Consider the following 18,740-nt stretch of genomic DNA (forward strand, 5'->3'; position numbering starts at 1 on the left):
CACCAGCAGCACCTCTGAAACTAATTAAAGCGTTCTATCTGATTTGGTTAACTCAAAACCAAAAACCTGCAGAGACTCCAGGAAGTCTGCTTGTTTCCATCTCCTGGCTGTTGCCTCATCTTTTGGTGAGAGGCTGCTAATGACTCCCATGAAACTTTCAGCAAGACAGCAAGTACACACATTATTCCCTGAAGGTTGCTAAACTTTAAAACTGTGGCTCGCACTAACTAAGGGTTAGCACCCATGATGAAAACATTTAGCCTGAGTATGTCAGACGAAACCGCCACTTAAGATTGTCTGAGGCTGCCGACCGCATTAGTGTAAATACATTTGAACCCCATCAGACATTCATAACTACTGCATGTGTATCTGTGCTTAAACAACCACTTCCAGTAAACCTGAGCCCTCGTTCATTTTTTTTTGTTTAAATAAATACACAAAAAACACATTAAGCTCTGCTCTTTGAACCATATGGTGTATTTAATCACTGTGGAGCCGAAACATCACCGTTTCCTCGTGGATCTGGAAACTGTTGATTGAGAGAGCTGATTTGATCTGAAGTGGAGCTACGCTATGAAGGCCCGCGTGTGAAATGGGAACTGACAGACTGATCCAAATAGCACCCGCAGATATCTAACACATGAAATATGTTTAAAGACTGACTGAAATGTTTGGCTTGTCTGGGGGTTATTAGGCTAGCTACAACAGCCAACTCAGAGCTGACAATTTTCCCATCACTGTGGGCAAAAAGCTGTTTTTTTTCCACCTCAACAGGCAAAAAAATAGCAGCAAAAAAAAAATGTGTTTGCATTGTTTACGTAAAAATGGCAGAATCCTATCAGAGGAAGCGAGGTCAGCGCCGGCTTCGACGTTCGGCGTGTTTACGGCTGTCAAACGTCTGAGGCGGCTGTTTTTATTCTCCACCAGTCTAAACTGTGTGACTTTTGGTTGAAAGCAGATCAGATTAGAGGATGCAGTGTAGATAAAGCCAAAGTCATTTGAGGGAAAACAAATTAATGCCACATGAAGTTTGGTTGAATGTGTTCCTTTCGGAGCCCTTGTTGTGTGTTCCGACCGCTTTGATGCCGACCGCATTGCGCTCACACGAACAAACTTGTGGACGCGCATACTGACGCATGCTCTGAAATTGTAAGCCGCTGTGCTGTCTGCAGTTGTCTTTAATGCGCGCCGCAGTTGTGTTTTCGTGTTCTTTGTCGACTACGCCGAACAGCAAAATATGTGCAGTAAAATGTTGGCTCGCATCGTGATTGTCTGCTAATGTTGTTCAGCTGCTGTGAGCGGTCGATGCGTCCAGCTTTCAAATTGTTTTTAAAGATGAGTTTAATGCGGCTACTGTTCTGGTGATGGTGATTTGAAAACGTGTAAAAACTGCTGTGGTCTGGCCTCAGAGCAGCAGAAAGTCCATTCTCTTGTAGCACATCTGCTTTAGATTACAATTTTTTTTTTTTAAAGCAAAAAGTGTGAATACGTTTGTTGTTTCAGTTTGAACTACAGTAAAATAGTCACTTACATGCTCAGTTTACCTTAAAAGGGAAGAACCTGCCATCAGAATGATGATTAACGAGTCTTAATTCATACAGAGGGAGTCGCTAAAGTACATTAGCGAATGAATTAATTGGAACAGACAAGGGAAGTCAAACCTCGATCTGACAGATGAGCTGGTGTCGGCAGCTGCTCCGGAGCTTCCTGGGCTGATGTGGATACCAGTCCTCAAGGTCGGGTCATCCTGTCACGAGACGTCGTGTGGAGACTTGACCTCCAGTCCACCACCTGACATCGCCCAGCCCCGCTCATGCTCACTGATCTAGGAGATGAACCGGTGTTTTTTACCGTAGAGAAGAGAGAAAAGGTGAGAATTAAAAGAGAGGCAAGTTGGAGCAGGTGAAGTGCCTCCACCTGTGGCCCATGCTCATTTTACAGCATAAATCATTGTGAAATGTACTGGATGGTGCAGATTGTGTGACCTCTGTGGAAAAAGTAATTAGACGAAAATTAACAGGGGGCTGTTTTATCCTGCCTTATTGTTGTATTTGTGATAGTTATTGTCTCTCCTGGCAGGAAAAATCACCTTTGTGTGAGATATCTGATTTCAGCTGACAGTAAAAACAAGGTTCAGATAGCCTCTGAATGACAGGCCAAGGCCTTCAGGGCCTCTACTGGAAAACAGAGCGACTCGGTTACAGAGGGGGTGACAGTGACGAATAACACACCGGCCATGTAGTCTTGTTCGAGCGTAGAGGATTTTAAATGACTCATTTCCTGACTGTATTAATACAATTCAAACACAAACATGGAGAAAGAGAGGTCACATGAATCAACACTTCCTCAAATGCTGACACTAAGGAAATTATTTCAGCTTTAAAGTAAATCGGCACCAGGAGTTACCCTTCACCTGATCCTCCTGGGTCAAGTAAGATTTGTTTTCAAAGCTTGCAGACTACACTTCCTATAGAGCGTTGGTGGTCCAATAAGTATAATCACAGATGTGTCTTTACCCCCCCCTTCCATCTCTCCTGTCTCTCCGTCTCTACCAAAGTAACTAGTCTCATTGTCAGCCTGATCTTATCACGTCTGAGGACTTCCATTCTTCACCTTGGCAATGACTTTACCATCTAACTATAAATTCAAAGGAAAACAGTTTGGGTTTTTTTTTTTTTACAAATTTCCTTTCACATCATCCGAAATGGGACAAAAACAGCAGCGGGATGAAGCACAGACCAGCTAATGCTTTCCTTTATGAGATTATGCATCAAACATTTTATTCACGCAAAAACAAACTGAAGCACAGCTTGACTCTCAGGAGGAGAGTTGTTGGTTTTAGAAAAATGCTCCCCTCGGGTGAGCAAATAGGACCCAAAAGACTCCTTGGTTCCTTGTCTTACAGTATTGTGATTGATCATATTGAGTTGCTAATCTATCTGCCAGGACCGTAGAACAATATTAAAATTAAAAAAAAACAAAACATAAAAGATGATGTATATCACTGAATCCATCACACTTTGAGGATTGACTGTGTTTGACGGGCACAATTGGAAGGGATTTGTGCTTTTGTGCGTTTCGGGAGATGTCATGTAATATAAAAGGAAGCCTAAAAAGTCAGACAAATTTGTCACAAGGTTTCATTACTGTAGTCTAGTCTCTTTTGTTGGCTTTGTGCATAGAATTACACGGTTTTCCGTACGCTTTTGTCATGCGGTTCTCAAACCTTGCTGTTATGAAGCCTCGTGATGGCCACGAAGTCCTCATCCTGCATATCATTGCTGACCAATTGTGTCTTTGATTGATGTTAGTACGCGAGTTAAGTATGTATAGTAACTCTTTATAATCATTTTTTATATTTTAGACCCATACCGTGCTAAGAAATGATCCGTTCTCATTCTAAACCACTGATATTTTTTAATTTCCCTCTCTATTCAAATCTATTAAAATGAAAACCGCTTGAAGTCCTTTGTAAGAAACGGACCTGCGGCTGAATGTAAAGCAAGCAAGGAAGATGTTCTCTGGAATTTTATTACCAAAAAAAAAACAAAAACATGCGTGCACTTAAACATTAGGGGTGTGAGCGTATACTGATTATGTACATGCCATTGACTAGAAACGTCTGCCTCTCTCTCCTGGGGGAATGTTGGACATTCCTGAACTATGGAAAGTAGGGACCTCTGAGTTAGTCAGGTCACAGCCTCTTGTTAAATGAGCTGTATCTGGTACAAATGGACACTGATTACTAAGAGACGAGGGATTTCTCATGCCGATGTGTCGGTGGAGGTGTCCTAATAGCTGAAACTGTTGATTTAGTGGCTGTGTTGAGGGGAAGTGAACGCACCACGCTGCTTGGATATTAACAAAAAAGTGTTGTTACAAGAATATAATTTTCTGAAAATCAGTGCGAAGACATAAAAGTCTTACACAGCAGGCTTAAAAGTAATACAAAAGCAAACATTGTTCAATCGTGTGTTTAGTTATAATGTGCTGAAAGACCAATGATGGCTTTTTTTTTTCCCTCCACTAATTTTTACTGTCTCTCTTGTTACTCCCAAGACACGCGTGCACATTGTTTAAATAATACTTGCACAAGTTTTCCATGATCAAAAAAAATCCAGCCTGAAAGGTTTGCTTTGTCAGTGATTTATTAAAGCACCTTTAAATGCTGTAACATATGCTTGGTTCTTTTCATTTGGCAAAAAGAAAAAAAGTTTGCCAGAGACATCCGGTACAGAATAATGGGCCAGTTGAAGGCTCGAAAAACTCCCGCTTGTGAAGTTTACGACATCTCGAGGAGAGAGAGAGTTATTTATTTTACTCAGCGAGAGAAATACAGGAAATGTCTCACGGTTACATTTTTTCCTCGTTGCACCAGGTACTGTATGCATTTGATTATGGTTTCATAAAAATTGTGGATTTTTTTTTTCTTAAAGTCAACCCTAATCACTTTACCACATCTGCATGGACCGGTCTTTCAAGACATAATACTTTATTGACATTAAATAGCTAAAATGTGTTGGGTGAAGATAAAGAATAAGCACATAAGAAGTAGCCTCTGCAGAGTAATTTTGTTTTTATAGACTCATCTGACATATTAATAATCTTTCCTACAACTTACAGTTGGCTGATTTACAGTGTTTTGTCAGTGAAGTGCCCCTTTTTCTTTCGCCACGGTCAGTTGTTTTTATTTTAAAGGATAAAAATGTAATATTAAAAATGTTTAAAACAAGCAAGTGTGTGTTAGGATGTGTCATGTGATGCTTTCTATTGACTTATGTAAACAAATGGGAAAATATTCGCCTGACTTGAAAATTACGACCAAGTTATATAATTCTCATAAAATTAGAATGATGCCCGGGCTACAGCACGGAGCTGGGGCTCTATTTTTACATTATGGCCACATATAATATTATGTTATGATACAGAAATATAAGGAACATTTTTTGTTTTGGCAGCTGGATATGACTGCACTCAAAACTGGTGTCAAATATTTGAACGACCAAAGGACTACGTGCTGAAACGTGATGCTTCATTCAGTTCACTGCGAGCACATTCTTTCCGAGATGTCAAAGTTCGGCTTTGTTAAGTTTTATTCATATACATATATATCACTACTTCTTTCCTGCTGCCTGGTGCAGTGTGATTATATGGGCTGTGTATGATTTACGCTCACAACTCAAGTTGTAAACAGCCTGGTCAGAAGTGTAAAAGCCCACCCACTAAGGAAGAAAGCATTTTGTTTATTGCTTACAAGCTGATTAGTGGCCTTAAAATGTCACTGTGATCAGAGGTGAAGACGCATTTACTTCCACCCAGGAGGCTAAACTGGTTCCCTCGTTTCATGAGTAGAACACTCAGATAAGAGAACCCGGAGACGCTGGCAGCAAAACGCACCTACTTCCTATCTTCTGAAACTGAAATGATGTCAGAATCTATAAAGAACTGCACGGAGAACATAAAGACATGCCTTTCCTGTCACATTTTCATGTGCGGTATGTTGTGAATTAGCCTAATGTTTGATCAGGCAGCGAATCCTTGTTTGCTTTAATCATCTTGTTTAGTGTAGGATGAAAGAACTACAGGAAACCACTACAGCAGAAGATATCGTTGATGAACACCAGGCAGGTTAGCCGCTCGCTGATGGCTGTCTGGCATGTATTAGTGGAGCTCCCCTTCACTTTGAGTGAGTCACACAGGCGACCTTTAATCTGAGAGCTTTGTATGGACTCAACATCTCGTTTGGTCGTGTGTATTGTGCAGTCATAATACACATATTAGTTTGATTGACAGGATAAAGGTCAGAATAAAACCTGACATGCACATTGTCATAACTACATGATGCACTTTGATGATCATTTTGTGTCAAAGAAAATTCCATTCAGCTCCATGTGGATGCACACAGACCGTCCATCTACTCTTGCATTGTAGGATTGTGCATCTTTTGTTTGTCTTTTCTCCATCACGTTGCAGTTTTGGAACGTCACCAGCGCTCCCAGTTGTTCCAGCCCGAGGTACAACATGTCATCGCGTCGATCTGCACTGCTGTCACTTTTATGGACGAGGCCACCCATCTGCGGTCTTGCTGAGCAATCTCAACTTCCCTCGCTAGCACATCCGTTTTTTATTGCGTGGCTCTGTTGCCAAATCTCCCCAGTCTCTGCTGTGATCCAGCCCGAAGTCTGGAGATCTGTACAGCTGTTACAGTAAGACACCAGCGCGAGGCGTCTTTATATTTCATTGCTAATTTGATGCCAGCTGGCAAGAAACTGCATTATTATGCTAATGCTTATAATCTGATTGTAATGTATAAAAGTCCGAGTATGAAGGATCTTTCCCACTAATGCTCCCCTACCACAAGGCTCTCTGGGCTTGAATACTTCTGATTGCCATTGTCGCTAATTTTGCTATGAGCCACTTTAGTCCTCACACAGCCATTCTCTACGCTTTGCACTGGAGAGCTGTTCGTGCTGAGTAACTGGGGATAGATGCCTTTTTCACAGAGGCGGCAGTGACAAAGAGTGCTGCCTATTAAAATACTCTTCCAGTTGCAGGAGTTAATTGCTTACGCCACATGTTCTCATAGTTTTCAAATGTTATATTCACTGTGCCTGATGCAATTGACCAGCATGATTAGAGTCTGCTCAAGTATAAATACTCCTTATTAGTTGTGCAATGACTGACGGATGTGCAATGAATGCCAGTTAATCTGATAAAGACTTGTGTACTCCAAGTCGTTTAAGGTCTGATAGAAGACTGCTGAAACTCCTGCAGCAGGAAAGTCTTTTTGCCTGCTAACACAAAGGTTTACTCCTGCTGGCAGAGGCTGGCAGTCTGACATTTATCATAAATTTCAGAATATGGAAAGCTAGAAGGTCACCTTTCATATCCTCTCATGTTTTGACATCTCTATGTTAGGAAGGTAAAAGAAATTACAGAGGGAATGATTTTTGCCTTCCTGGTGATCTTGGAACAACCACTTCAGAGGTTTGAACTATGGGCCAAAAACAACTGAGGGCCAAAATGCAGTTTAACTATGATATACTGCTGCTGTCAAATGACAATGCTGGATTTTCCAATTCCCAAAAAACAATTTTTCCAGCTTGACAACCATATAATTTCGGAATTACAATGATTTGAAAAAGATTCATTGCCCACTCACCCGGAAAATAAAAGACAGTTCAATACTTTGACATCACTTTCAAAAGTGGAAATTGTCATTTCTTACAGCGCTGAATGCACTTATTAAGGTATACTACATATTCAGTGAAAGCCTCACAAATACCACTAACTGTAAGCTACAGTAGCGCACTTACTTTTCTGTCACTTAGCATTTAAATCAAGGCTCAGAGGCCTGTGCAGATTTTCCAGCTTGCTTCGAAACGTTGCTCTTTATAGAGGAAGCTCTGCCTGCAGTTTGTCATGTGTTAATATTTATCCAAGAACGCATCCCCCCCCGAAGGATCCAAAATAATGGAGATCGTTAAAGAAAACTTTAATGGACTCTGCTTCTATTGTTTTTGGAGTTTTTTTTTTTTACTATAAAACTTTTAGGACAGCACCCTGCTGAATGAAAGAAGACCAGAGTACACTGTTTTATATCTGTACTTCCTAAAACACAAGGGTTTCATTGTTGGGGGTGTCAGGGGAGAAAAGATGGGTCTGGGTTTCAGAAGTTTGTAAAAAAAAAAAAAGGGATTACAGACAGACACAAGGTTTAGATTCAGCTGCTCCTGGTGGGTGGTGAGAGAGAGCCGGAGCTCATGATCACAGAGCTACACTGCCACCTATGGATGTTCAAATGGTACCACGGAGGTCTACAATTCAAATCAATTCATGATCAACTGTTTTTTATGCTATTTGTTTTCATATTTTATTCAATAACTGCGTACCTGCTCATGTGCAGCTTTGTCTCTCATCCCCTCTTGTTTGCTTCTCAGCTTGACCCTGGAGCACACAGGAGGCCTTATCTTGTCTCTGGAAGGCAAACACAAATAATTCTGAAAAACCCTGAGAGACTGACCCCAACCTTTTCTCCCTCTGCTGGGAGACAAACTTCCCTGAAAGACGGCTTCATATCTTTGGCTCTTGTTTTTGGGAGGGATGAGTCTTGTATGAGTACGGATGGTTTATTGCAATAAATAACACTTCATCCATCCATTATCTATACACCGCTTAATCCTCACGAGGGTCGCGGGGGGGCTGGAGTCTATCCCAGTTGATTTAGGGTGAAGGCAGGGGACACCTGGACAGGTCGCCAGTCCATCGCAGGGCTACACTTAGAGACAGACAACCAAGCACACTCACTTGCTCTTTGTAATTTACTAATTCCCAACGACATACAGCATATTTTCAAACGAGGATATCCTTACCAGACATCACGAACTATAATAATCACAACCTTTATGGCACATGGCTAACTTTAATTAAAATTTAAATATGGCAAAATGTGTAGTTCATTTTAAGGCGCCTGGTTAAGTCAAAGTGGAACTTTCTGTACAAAACAGGAAGAGATTATACAAGAGAGATTTTAGTGCACATTTATAGTCAATGACTGTGGTATTGATTTAGACTGTGGACAAAATAACGAAAAGACCTTGTTTTTTATGCACAAAATAAATAAAGTACACATGAAGACACTGTTAGTCCTTGAAATTTACGGACACAACACACTTGCATCACCACAGTGAAGCACAATACCAGAGTTTTGGATCATTAATAGTCTCTGGATTTCTTTTCTCTCTCATTTCCTGGTTTTAACTTTATTGGGGAAAGCTGAAAGTGGCTCAAACACCTTTAAGACTGCATCGTTTCACACTCCTGGTCGCTAGACGGCAGTATATCTCACATTTTCATCTCTCTTCTTCTCGGTGGTTTTTGCGCAACAATTCAAAATCCAATATGGCGGCCTCCAGGTTAGCATGTTTGGGGATAAATGCCCTTTATTCTACAGTCTGCGCTCCAAAACAGGTAACTTACTTATTATAACCTTGCGTGTTTTGGTTGAAGCGTTTTAATTAAAGCTGCGTCACACATCTCCGACAGAAGAATGGAGAAAGTAACAGGGACTGTGTTAGAGGAATAACTCGCCTTCTGACGTTAGCTCCGAGGCTAATGCTAGTTAGCTTGACGTGCGGGTACAAGTGGTTTTAACGTTGTATTAAGCTAGTTAACTAACAATAACTCACTCCTGTGTGTAGAGTTAGGTTCATGGGAAAGAAATTGAAACGTGTCTTAGGAGTTTTATCTGTGACGGTTTAATATTTTTTGTATTTTTTAAGCTAACGCTGCTCTACAGGTATTCTTACCTTTGACAGCCCTGAACCTTCTTCATACCAGTTTGTTGTTGAAGTCCAGAGAACGACATAAGAAGATGTTATCAAATTATTAAAATGCACTTTTATGGTCGTAAATGAACAAATGAGTCTTGTAGGGACCTAAACTCGGTGGACACTTGACTGAAAACATCTTTACAGTCTGTTAAATACAACACAGTGCATTTGGACTGTACCATTGTGTTTAGGCAGCACAGAGGAGTTTGAAATTAAGATGATAAAAAAAAGCAGTCCTCCAGGGATCATTAGAGTTTGGTTTATCTAAATTAACTATACAACCTACTGCCTGAGCTCCAGTATTCTCCTGCTTGACTTCACCAACATCCACATACTGCTATAACACATAATCTAAGGCAGGGGTGTCGACATCCGGTCCTCGAGGGCCGCAATCCAGCATGTTTTAGATGTGTCCTTCTTCCAACACACCTGATTCAAATGATCAGGATCGTTATCAGACTTCTGCAGAGCTTGATGATGAGCTGATCATTTGAATCAGGTGTGTTGGAAGAGGGAAACATCTAAAACATGCAGGATTGTGGCCCTCGAGGACCAGGATTGGACACCCCTGATCTAAGGCCGGTATAATCAGTTTTATCTATTTAAAATGCATGTTTCCAGCCATAGTTTCTCCCAGTAAACTTCACAGATGACATGTTTATTAGTTTATTAGTGATGTTAAGCATGTTGAGTCTTGTACATAAAGCATAAAACAGCACAGAAGAGTAGAAATGAGCAGCCAATGGTTGGGCAGTTTTAGGCTTTTGTGTAAGTAGGTAGAGATTTTTTTATTTTTTTTTTAATAGTAATAATAATAATAACTTTATGTATATTGTAGACAAAGCATAAACAGGACACCCAGAGGGGGAAACATAATTTGGAAGCAGGACAGTAAGGCCAAACAAAACAGAATCAAGGTGAAATTAAGGTGTGGTTAAAACAAGGGGACAAAAGACAAAATACATATATCTCTAAATCTAGATAAAATAAGTTAAACTATGATGACCTTACAAGGAAATATAAAGACGTTATAATGTTAAAGCAAGTCTATAAAAATGGGGTTGAAGAAGGGATTTATATAAAAAGAGTCATTGACTTTAAGCTAGTAAGCTTTATTTGAATTGCCCCCAGGGGATAAATAAAGTTATCTGAATTTAATTGAATTGAATTATCTCCTCAAGCAGGTTGTTCAAAAGCACAGGGTCCCTGATGACAAAAATCATGATCACCTGTAGATTTATGCCTTGACTGTAGAACAGCCAGAAGGGCCCACTCAGGATCTAAAACTGGATAATATGGCATCAACAATTTTACTGGGTAACCTGGGGCAAGGTTCAGATGAGATTTTAAAAATGATCAGTAAAATATCAGCATCAACTCTAAAACAAGCAGGGAGCAAAGACTGGAGAGAAGCTACGTTTGAGGTGATGTATTGTCATCAGCTAAAACCTTTCAGAAGCTGAGATGCTGCATTCTTCGCTAGCTGGAGGGAAGAGAGTGGCTGTTGGTTTATGCCAGAAAGGAAGAAGTTACAATATTCAGGTTGAGAGAAATTAGTTCCTGGTTAAAGTGTGAGAGATAAAATTAGTAAAACTCTGTTCTGGAGATGATTCTTAATTGCAGAAAGCAGGAAAGGACACCTTGTCTGGAATAATATCCTGTCCGAACTGCCTGTAACATTTGGTTCAGACCAGTTTGACCCAGTTACTCTGCATGTGGTACACGGGCTCGATGTTAGCTGTCAGTCAGTAACGGCTGAAACGCTGTTTGCAGGCACTGCGGAGCTGCTGGGGTGCAGTGGAGCAGGTGAGAGGTTACTATGTTGACTGGAGGATGCTGAGGGACGTCAAGAGAAGACAGATAGCCTTTGACTATGCTGATGAGAGGCTACGGATCAATGCGCTGAGGAAAAACACCATCCTGCCCAAAGAGCTTCAGGTAGACTGCATTTGTTCTACGTCTATCAGTGGCACACCAAACAAGTTATATGCGGTCAGGTCCGTAAATATTTGGATTTTGACACAGTTGTCAGCATTTCGGCTCTGTACACCACCACAGTGGATTTGAAATGAAACGATCATTGTCCAATTACTTTTGGTCTCTCAAAAAGGTGAAGGGCACCAATAAAATGTGTTGGAGTTCCTACACCGTTGACCTGATTTGGATGTAAATACCCTCAAATTAAAGCTGAAAGTCTGCACTTAAAGCACATCCTGATTGTTTCATTTCAAATCCACTGAGGTTGTGTACAAAATGCCAGAAATTGTGTCAATGTCCAAATATTTATGGACCTGACTGTAGAGTGCTGGACAGTCAATCTTTAACACTTGTTCAAAACACATTTACTTTTGTGCTTAGTATATTAAACAAACCACTCGTGTGCTTTGATGCACTGCACAGTAACTAGTGGAGGAAAGGCACCTGAAACATATGTGCAATGTATAATATATTTTTTGGGTTATTTAATTCCTAATACAAAGCGGTCTATGTATTTTCTTGGTGTTCAGTGAAATTCTTTGTCAGAACTATGCAGTTTTTTTGTGATCTTTTTGGGAAATAAAGAATGAAAGCCAGTACCCCAAATAATTCCAAGTTATTTGAAACGTAGATGTAAAAAAAACAAAATCCTAAAACTTTTTCAAATCTTCGCAGGAGGTAGCAGACAAAGAGATTAAAGCGCTACCCAAAGACAGCTGCCCTGTGAGGATACGCAACCGGTGCATGATGACTTCCCGACCTCGAGGAGTGAAACGGAGGTGGCGACTGAGCCGCATTGTCTTCCGTCATCTAGCTGACCACAGTCAGATGTCTGGGGTCCAGAGGGCAAGGTGGTGACTGCTGCCTCATTGGACATTTCTGTCAGATTGCAATATGAAAAAGAAGCTGTTTCAGTGGTTTTGGGGCAGAAACGTTGGACATCAGTATTTCAGACTTCGGTAAATTATGTTTGGTCTAGACAGTGAGTTGCTTTTGTTTTCTCATGGCTGTTCAAAATATGAAAAATGACAATTACAATGTGACTCCTGATAAGAGCAAATGTCAGTTTAACTTGCTGTACTCAAATGGAAAAATAAATTTTATTGTACTTTACGTTTGTCGTAAGTGTCTTGGTTTGTTGTAAATGCTGATACAGAGACGAGCGATATTTAATAGCATTTATTATATAATATAGTCAACAAAAACCATAGTTGGTTCCCTTCTAACAATACTGACTGAGGACTCACTTGACAAATTTGAACAATTTTCAGCAATCTGACCATTATTTCCAAAGCAGTGCCTTTTTTTTTATTTTTTAAGACAACTCTTACTGTTTATTCAGTATACAAGTGGTATAAAGCTTTTTAAAAGTTGCATACAATAACAAGCATTAAAAATTGAAGTGTCATGTAAGTCTTGTCATAAATTATTTGGTGACTTGACCACTTGGGGCCGGTAGGTGGCGGTAGTGCTCCAACAGCGTTTACTTGCCAACCTGCCAATAATGAAGCAGAAGAAGAGACGCCGCTCACTGGCTGGATCCATCTTTTATATGCAGCATGATACAGGCAGCCTGACTGGGTCAAAGTTGCAAAGTACTGCAGATTCAGAGCAGAGAAGAAGCGCTAAACCATTTCTGGACGTAGCTGATACAGACAAAGCCTAAATGGATCTAACCGAACAGGTGAACATAACATTTTTCATTCATTTATCATCGCAAAACTAAGGTTTGTTAACTGAGGTAGCTGACTGGACGTGATTATACTGAGAGCTGCGCTACGTTAGCTAGCAATTAGCAAGTCACCGTGAACCGCCATAATAGTGTATGTTATCATGTGTCACGGTTAAGCAACGTTATTTATATATATATGTATTTGTAAAGTAAACTGAAACGCTTGTTTGTTAAACATAGTACTGGCAGGTCATGTCAGGAGGCGTGTTTTAGCGGATAACTAGCAAGAAGTTAGCCTGCTAGCTTAGCTGTTAGCTTCAAGTGGAGTTCACCAGAACATTCTAGCAACATAGTTAACACAGCTAGCGTGCTGCTGAGCATCAGGGCTGGGTTACTTATGGGCTTAGCACCGAAGTGAAATTGGAAAATGTCAGATTATTTGAATTGACTGGCATCTTGGAATAGCTAGGAAGGATGGTAGCATCCTTCACGTGTTGTGAATGGGCAATCCGTCCTGTGCCAAGTATGTCCACTCAGTGACACTTTATCATGAGTTCACAACACTACAAAAAAAAACCAAAACTATGCAGTTATTGCATGCAGCCTTTCTTGGATACTGTAAAGAGTCCTGCAAGTGTACAATTGTGTATGTCCAACTTACAGATTTAGCACAGAAAGATTTTGCTGGAAGGCAGAAACCAAGCAGTTATCTTGGATCAAACGGTTTTTTACAAAATTATCATCTTAGCTGCAGCTGTGTTGAATGCCTTGCAGATAGCAGGGTTTCGTAGTAAAAACTAACTTTGTAGGAATGTGCACAGTAGCGAAATTAAGACGTACAACTTTACATCTTTTGCAACATTTTGTCAAATTGTGTTTTTGGACAATCAAACAAATTAAGAAGTATTGTGTCTGGAATTTAGACTGACTATAAAATGTGTTGATACAGCATCTGAACTGATTACCCTTTCTGTGATCTCATTTTTTCCCCCTTGAACAGATCAACCAGTTGGAGGCAGACTTGCAGGAGCTGGGGTCCCTCTTGGAGAAGGCAGAGAGGAATAGAGTGCAGGAGCTGTTGAAACAGGAGCAGAAGAAGGTGGAGAAGGAGCTCGCAAGCAAACGACAACAGAAGGAGCAACAAGCCAGGAGAGAGGCAGACCCAACCGCTGCCTCTAAAGCAACATACACAGTCAAGATCACGAGCTATGGTGTGGGCCATTGTTTATTATGACTGTCAGTATTTGTGACAGGATGCAAGAATTGAACTAGTGTCTAAAAGCTGTTTGTGTGTCTTCTCTGCAGCCTGGGACCAGTCTGACAAATTTGTCAAAATTTACCTTGCATTGAAGGATGTGCACAAAATTCCATCAGAAAATGTGGAAGTAAACTTTACAGAAAGGTAAGGTGGTAATCAACATACAATATTCGCTGTTTGTTAATTGCGTGCCGTGAAGCACACAATTAAATTGGCTCGTTTTCTTTGTCGTAGGTCATTATCTGTGCTGGTGAAGGATCTAGATGGCAAAAACCATCAGATGACAATTCTCAACCTGTTATATCCGATTGATGAAAAGGACAGCTGCAAAAAGGTGAGTGATGCTTAAACACAGGGATGCACATAACTTATTTGGTTTAGTCCTCGGAGGGGTAGCAGGAGGTGTTGTTATCCTACAAGTTGTCATCCTTACTCCCCTTCTGACTCCTCCCCTCACTGTCTTCAGCTGTTTCAAACGCGGTTGATGACTTCTTTCTCCCTGGTGGACACTATGATGAGATGTGTACATCCAGAAGCCAAATGCTGGCTTTGGTCCAGAATTGTGGGTCTCCATCAGGGAGTGTGGTTATAGTGGAGTTTCTGTCAACAGTCTACATTGTCCGATTTTTTTCTGAAGCATGCTAAGAAGAGTTGTGGGAAAACTTGTGTTTCTTGAGGGTAAGTAGATAACTCAAAAATTTGAAATTGATCTTATGACTTAACAAATTCACGTTTGTTATCAAACTCCCCTTCTCTAACAAATCCTGTCCTTGTGAAAGGCGAACAGAAAAATATCGCCTCAGTCGGTTTGCCCTGCCTCCTGTCAGGAGTGGGGCCGGATTTGTAATGCTGCTTGCACCATAATTCAAATTACACGATATTCATGTGTTCTTTACTCTTCTTGTGTTTATCAACAGCTGAATGACTGAAAGTATGTCACCTCAAATAAATGGCACCATTTTTTCAGTTAATAATGGGATTTGCAGGAGATGTTTTGCACCCCGTCTCTGTGCACTCATCTGTTTGGAATCTCCTGCAGCCACTCTTCTGCAAATATTTATATAAAGAAGGTGTAATACCACAGTAATCTCAAAATCTTGAAGCCAGAGAAAAATGTTGTAATGTTGGCTAACTACTTGCTGGAGCAAAAGGTTTAAAAGACACATTCACTTAGTTGACAAGGAAGGCTAAAAGTTCTACAATTGATTACTTGTTGATGCAAAAGCGTTTGTGATTGTAGCATCTGCTGTGCGTTTTACATTTTAACAAAACACACACAGCCGTATGTCCACCACTGTCTATACCTCAGTGTGAAGAGATGTTGGTATGTTTTGATGAACGACGCCATCGTGAGTCATTTGCTTTTAAGAAAGGCAAACCAATGCAGTGAGTCTTTCAGTTTGAGGTTAACTGGTTTGTCTGACGAAAAGGGGAACTTTTCACCACATGACATCTTAAATCAGTTTATAAATCTTTGTGTGGTCTTGGTTGTGTTGTCGTGCTTCTTTATATATCTGAGCTATTTTGTTTTTTAGATATTTTTGCTACGATGTCTCACACAAACATGCTATTGTATGGCTTTATCTTGGCTTGGATGTGGATTGTTAAGACTTGTGCAGACACTACAGGGCAGAAAATTGTCGATTTCAAGCTCCATGATAACTCAGTCTTAATGTGCTGTATTTACTTATCAGGGTCTTGCATCTGTGGTGACTTTTATCTGCAGCCAGATTAAATCAGTACGATCATCCTGTGCTTTTTCTCGACAGCACTTTCATTGTTCACATTATATTATAACCTTGGCTTGTTCCACCAGTGCCTGAACAGAATATGTAGGCATCTTTGTTTCTCTGAAAACCCTTTTCACTGGTTTGTTTTTTTTTCTTCTTCTCTGCAACAGATAAAAACAGACATGGTCTTGGTCATGTGCAAGAAGCAGACGACAAAGAAGTGGGACTGCCTAACAACCGTGGAAAAGCAGTCCAAAGAGAAAGAGTAAGCAGGGCTTCAGACTAACTTCTTCACTGGTAGCACTTGTGTGACCAACATTTTCTTATCAATAGACACGAGAGTTTTCCGATGTAGCCTAACCGGCCCACATTGCAGAGTGCAGTAGCTGCTGTTGGGTGGCTCAGACAGGTGTGCGACCAAAACATACTTTGAAAGGAGTAAACTAGGATGCTCAAATGTCAGATTTGTCCAAGATGAAACCACTTGATTTCTTTCCTACAATGCGGAGCACACCTACATGCACCGTTCTGCTCATAGAAAACAGCGAATGTAGGTGCACTCCAAATTTCAAGAGAAGTAAATACTATTGAAGTTATATTTTGCTTTCCACCGCTGTGGTTAAAGCAGTAGCCGGTTAGAGCGACACCAACACAGCGTAATGATGATCAACCGAAAAATTTTGAAATTTCAACTCACAAAAAAAGGCTCGAGCCCTGCTAAGTTTTAAATATATTAATGGATTTCAGTTTGCAGTAATTTGCAATTAAGGTTATGGCCGGCGCTCTCTCAAATGAATGAATTCCGAAAAAAAAATCCTGCAGGACATATGTGGGAAAATGTGTCATCAGTAGCTAATGACACTTTGGCAGGAGGAGTTGTGCCAAGAATAAATTGAACTCTCATTGCGAATCCATTTGAAACCCTGCTAATTTTCACATCCACATCTGGCTAATCGCTGAACACAGAACTCCTGAAGAATGCATTAGCCTGCACGCTGAAGTGCAGCGTCACTTCCGTGCGCCATCTGTCGCTGTGTGTTCAGCAGTGATTAAAGGCAACTTATGTCCCCTCCTTCAACACGAGAGTGATGGAAACACTTCAGTGCCATTAAGGTATTTTCTCGTTGCCTCTCAACAGCAAGCCCAGCATGGATGAGAACGCAGACCCGAGCGAGGGCCTGATGAGCATGCTGAAGAAGATCTACGCAGAGGGAGACGACGAAATGAAGAGAACCATCAACAAAGCCTGGTCAGAGTCCCAAGAGAAGAAAATACGAGGAGAAGACATGATGGACTTGTAAATGTTGCCGCTTTTTTCCACAGCAGGACCAAATGAGAGCTACGAGGGCCGCAGCAGGCTGTTCAATACTGAAGCCCAAGTGTACAAAGCTCACGAAAGATGGAATAATATTTAAGCCCTGGCTGGCCTCATTTTGGCCCTGCTTTGAAAACCAGGCTACCGATGTTCTATGAGTCACGCCTAGCCGCAGATCTCTTAATAACTTGTAAGGAAAATGTCCAACACGAGGCCGCCGTCCAGCAGAGGGCGACCTCGACACGACGAGTCATCAACACGGCTTCATCATGGTCGGCGTTAGATTCCAACACTCAGGAGCAGATCGTGTGCCGAGTGACATCTGTGTCCCTGTTGGCATTTCCCATCACCTCCAGCAGTTGTTCATGCCTTCCTGCAGGCTTGGAATCTAAATGTTTCATTACTTTTTCCTGGTGACGATATAAAGGACCACAATGCAGTTAGTTTCGTAGCTCTAGTTGTTGTTTTTCGTTTCAGGCTTCAATCTCCGTCAGTCTTTGCGGTTTAGATTAGACCAGAGTACATGTAATTAGTAAACATTGTTCCTGTGTGGATTCAACGCAGCTGAACCCAGCTGATATTTAAGATGTTTTCAAGCGTACACGCCGTTGCCAAAGCCGATTCCTGTTAACGAACACAACCAGAGGGCTCTTTTTACTTTTTAAAATGTCACATCAGCCTTTTTTTTTTCTCTCATTCCATAAATAGATCAGAATGATAGCAGCGGTTGTAATCTTGCATCAGTGCAGTGCAATAATTTACAGTAGAGCATGCATCTGTGTTTCAGATCTTTAATGTATTCTGCTCATTCCTGCTGCAAAATGTAGCCTTCTCAGAAAAAAAAACTAAACTTATTGTAACTTCCTGTCGTGTGTTTCCTCCTGTCATGTCTATGTAGCACTGTTCACATTGTACCTTTCATTCCAACATTGTGAAATGTATGTTTTCTTTTTTTAAATCATTTTATTGGGGCTATTGTTGAACTAATTGTTGCCTGTCCTCAGGTTGTTAATGCACTTCCAACAAATATAACTGTGGATCTGAACTCCTGTGTCGTCAACCATTCATTAGACTTCATGCTACCTTTAGCAGAGTCTGTCGTCTTCTTCCTTTTAGACACTCATTCACAGAGGCCCGTTCTAGAAACGCTGCATTTACCTATCTGCAATCTTAAAACAAACATTAAGCTTCGCAATAGTCCAGATGCTGTTTGAACCTACTTTTTTTTTTTTTTTTTAATGGTGCAGGCTTCTCTTCCTTATGTAAGCAGCCACTAAACAATAGCCCATTGGATAGAGATTTTTAAATCATTTATACTGACACAATCCTGCAGAGCCTGAGCTTTGGAGGTGCGTGTTTCATCCACCAGGTGGCAGCTGCATCCAGTAGTCCACATTTCTCAGGGGAGGTTACACACACACACACACACACACACACACACAGGGGAAATCTAACC

General features: G+C 40.9%; 2 protein-coding genes across 2 annotated transcripts; both read left to right on the top strand.

Annotated features, from left to right (window-relative positions):
* The first annotated feature begins 8,875 nt into the window (after positions 1-8,875).
* On the top strand, positions 8,876-12,422 carry mrps14 (mitochondrial ribosomal protein S14). Its single transcript, XM_008299606.1, has 3 exons — positions 8,876-8,970; positions 11,106-11,270; positions 11,985-12,422. The coding sequence occupies exons 1-3, from the start codon at positions 8,902-8,904 to the stop codon at positions 12,165-12,167; spliced, it is 417 nt and encodes a 138-aa protein (XP_008297828.1). The 5' UTR covers positions 8,876-8,901; the 3' UTR covers positions 12,168-12,422.
* Positions 12,423-12,838: 416 nt separating this feature from the next.
* On the top strand, positions 12,839-18,329 carry cacybp (calcyclin binding protein). Its single transcript, XM_008299607.1, has 6 exons — positions 12,839-12,993; positions 13,982-14,192; positions 14,287-14,383; positions 14,474-14,573; positions 16,140-16,234; positions 17,108-18,329. The coding sequence occupies exons 1-6, from the start codon at positions 12,976-12,978 to the stop codon at positions 17,268-17,270; spliced, it is 684 nt and encodes a 227-aa protein (XP_008297829.1). The 5' UTR covers positions 12,839-12,975; the 3' UTR covers positions 17,271-18,329.
* The last annotated feature ends 411 nt before the right edge of the window (positions 18,330-18,740 follow it).

Source organism: Stegastes partitus, unplaced genomic scaffold (genome assembly GCF_000690725.1).
Source record: "Stegastes partitus isolate 25-593 unplaced genomic scaffold, Stegastes_partitus-1.0.2 Scaffold1437, whole genome shotgun sequence".
In the NCBI taxonomy this organism is placed as follows: domain Eukaryota; kingdom Metazoa; phylum Chordata; class Actinopteri; family Pomacentridae; genus Stegastes; species Stegastes partitus.

Coding starts and splice junctions, on each gene's coding strand:
- cacybp (XM_008299607.1), top strand. Junction 14,574..16,139: donor AAAAGGACAGCTGCAAAAAG/GTGAGTGATGCT, acceptor TCTCTGCAACAG/ATAAAAACAGACATGGTCTT. Junction 16,235..17,107: donor AAGCAGTCCAAAGAGAAAGA/GTAAGCAGGGCT, acceptor GCCTCTCAACAG/CAAGCCCAGCATGGATGAGA.
- mrps14 (XM_008299606.1), top strand. CDS start 8,902: ATGGCGGCCTCCAGGTTAGCATGTTTGGGGATAAATGCCCTTTATTCT. Junction 8,971..11,105: donor CAGTCTGCGCTCCAAAACAG/GTAACTTACTTA, acceptor CGCTGTTTGCAG/GCACTGCGGAGCTGCTGGGG. Junction 11,271..11,984: donor TCCTGCCCAAAGAGCTTCAG/GTAGACTGCATT, acceptor AAATCTTCGCAG/GAGGTAGCAGACAAAGAGAT.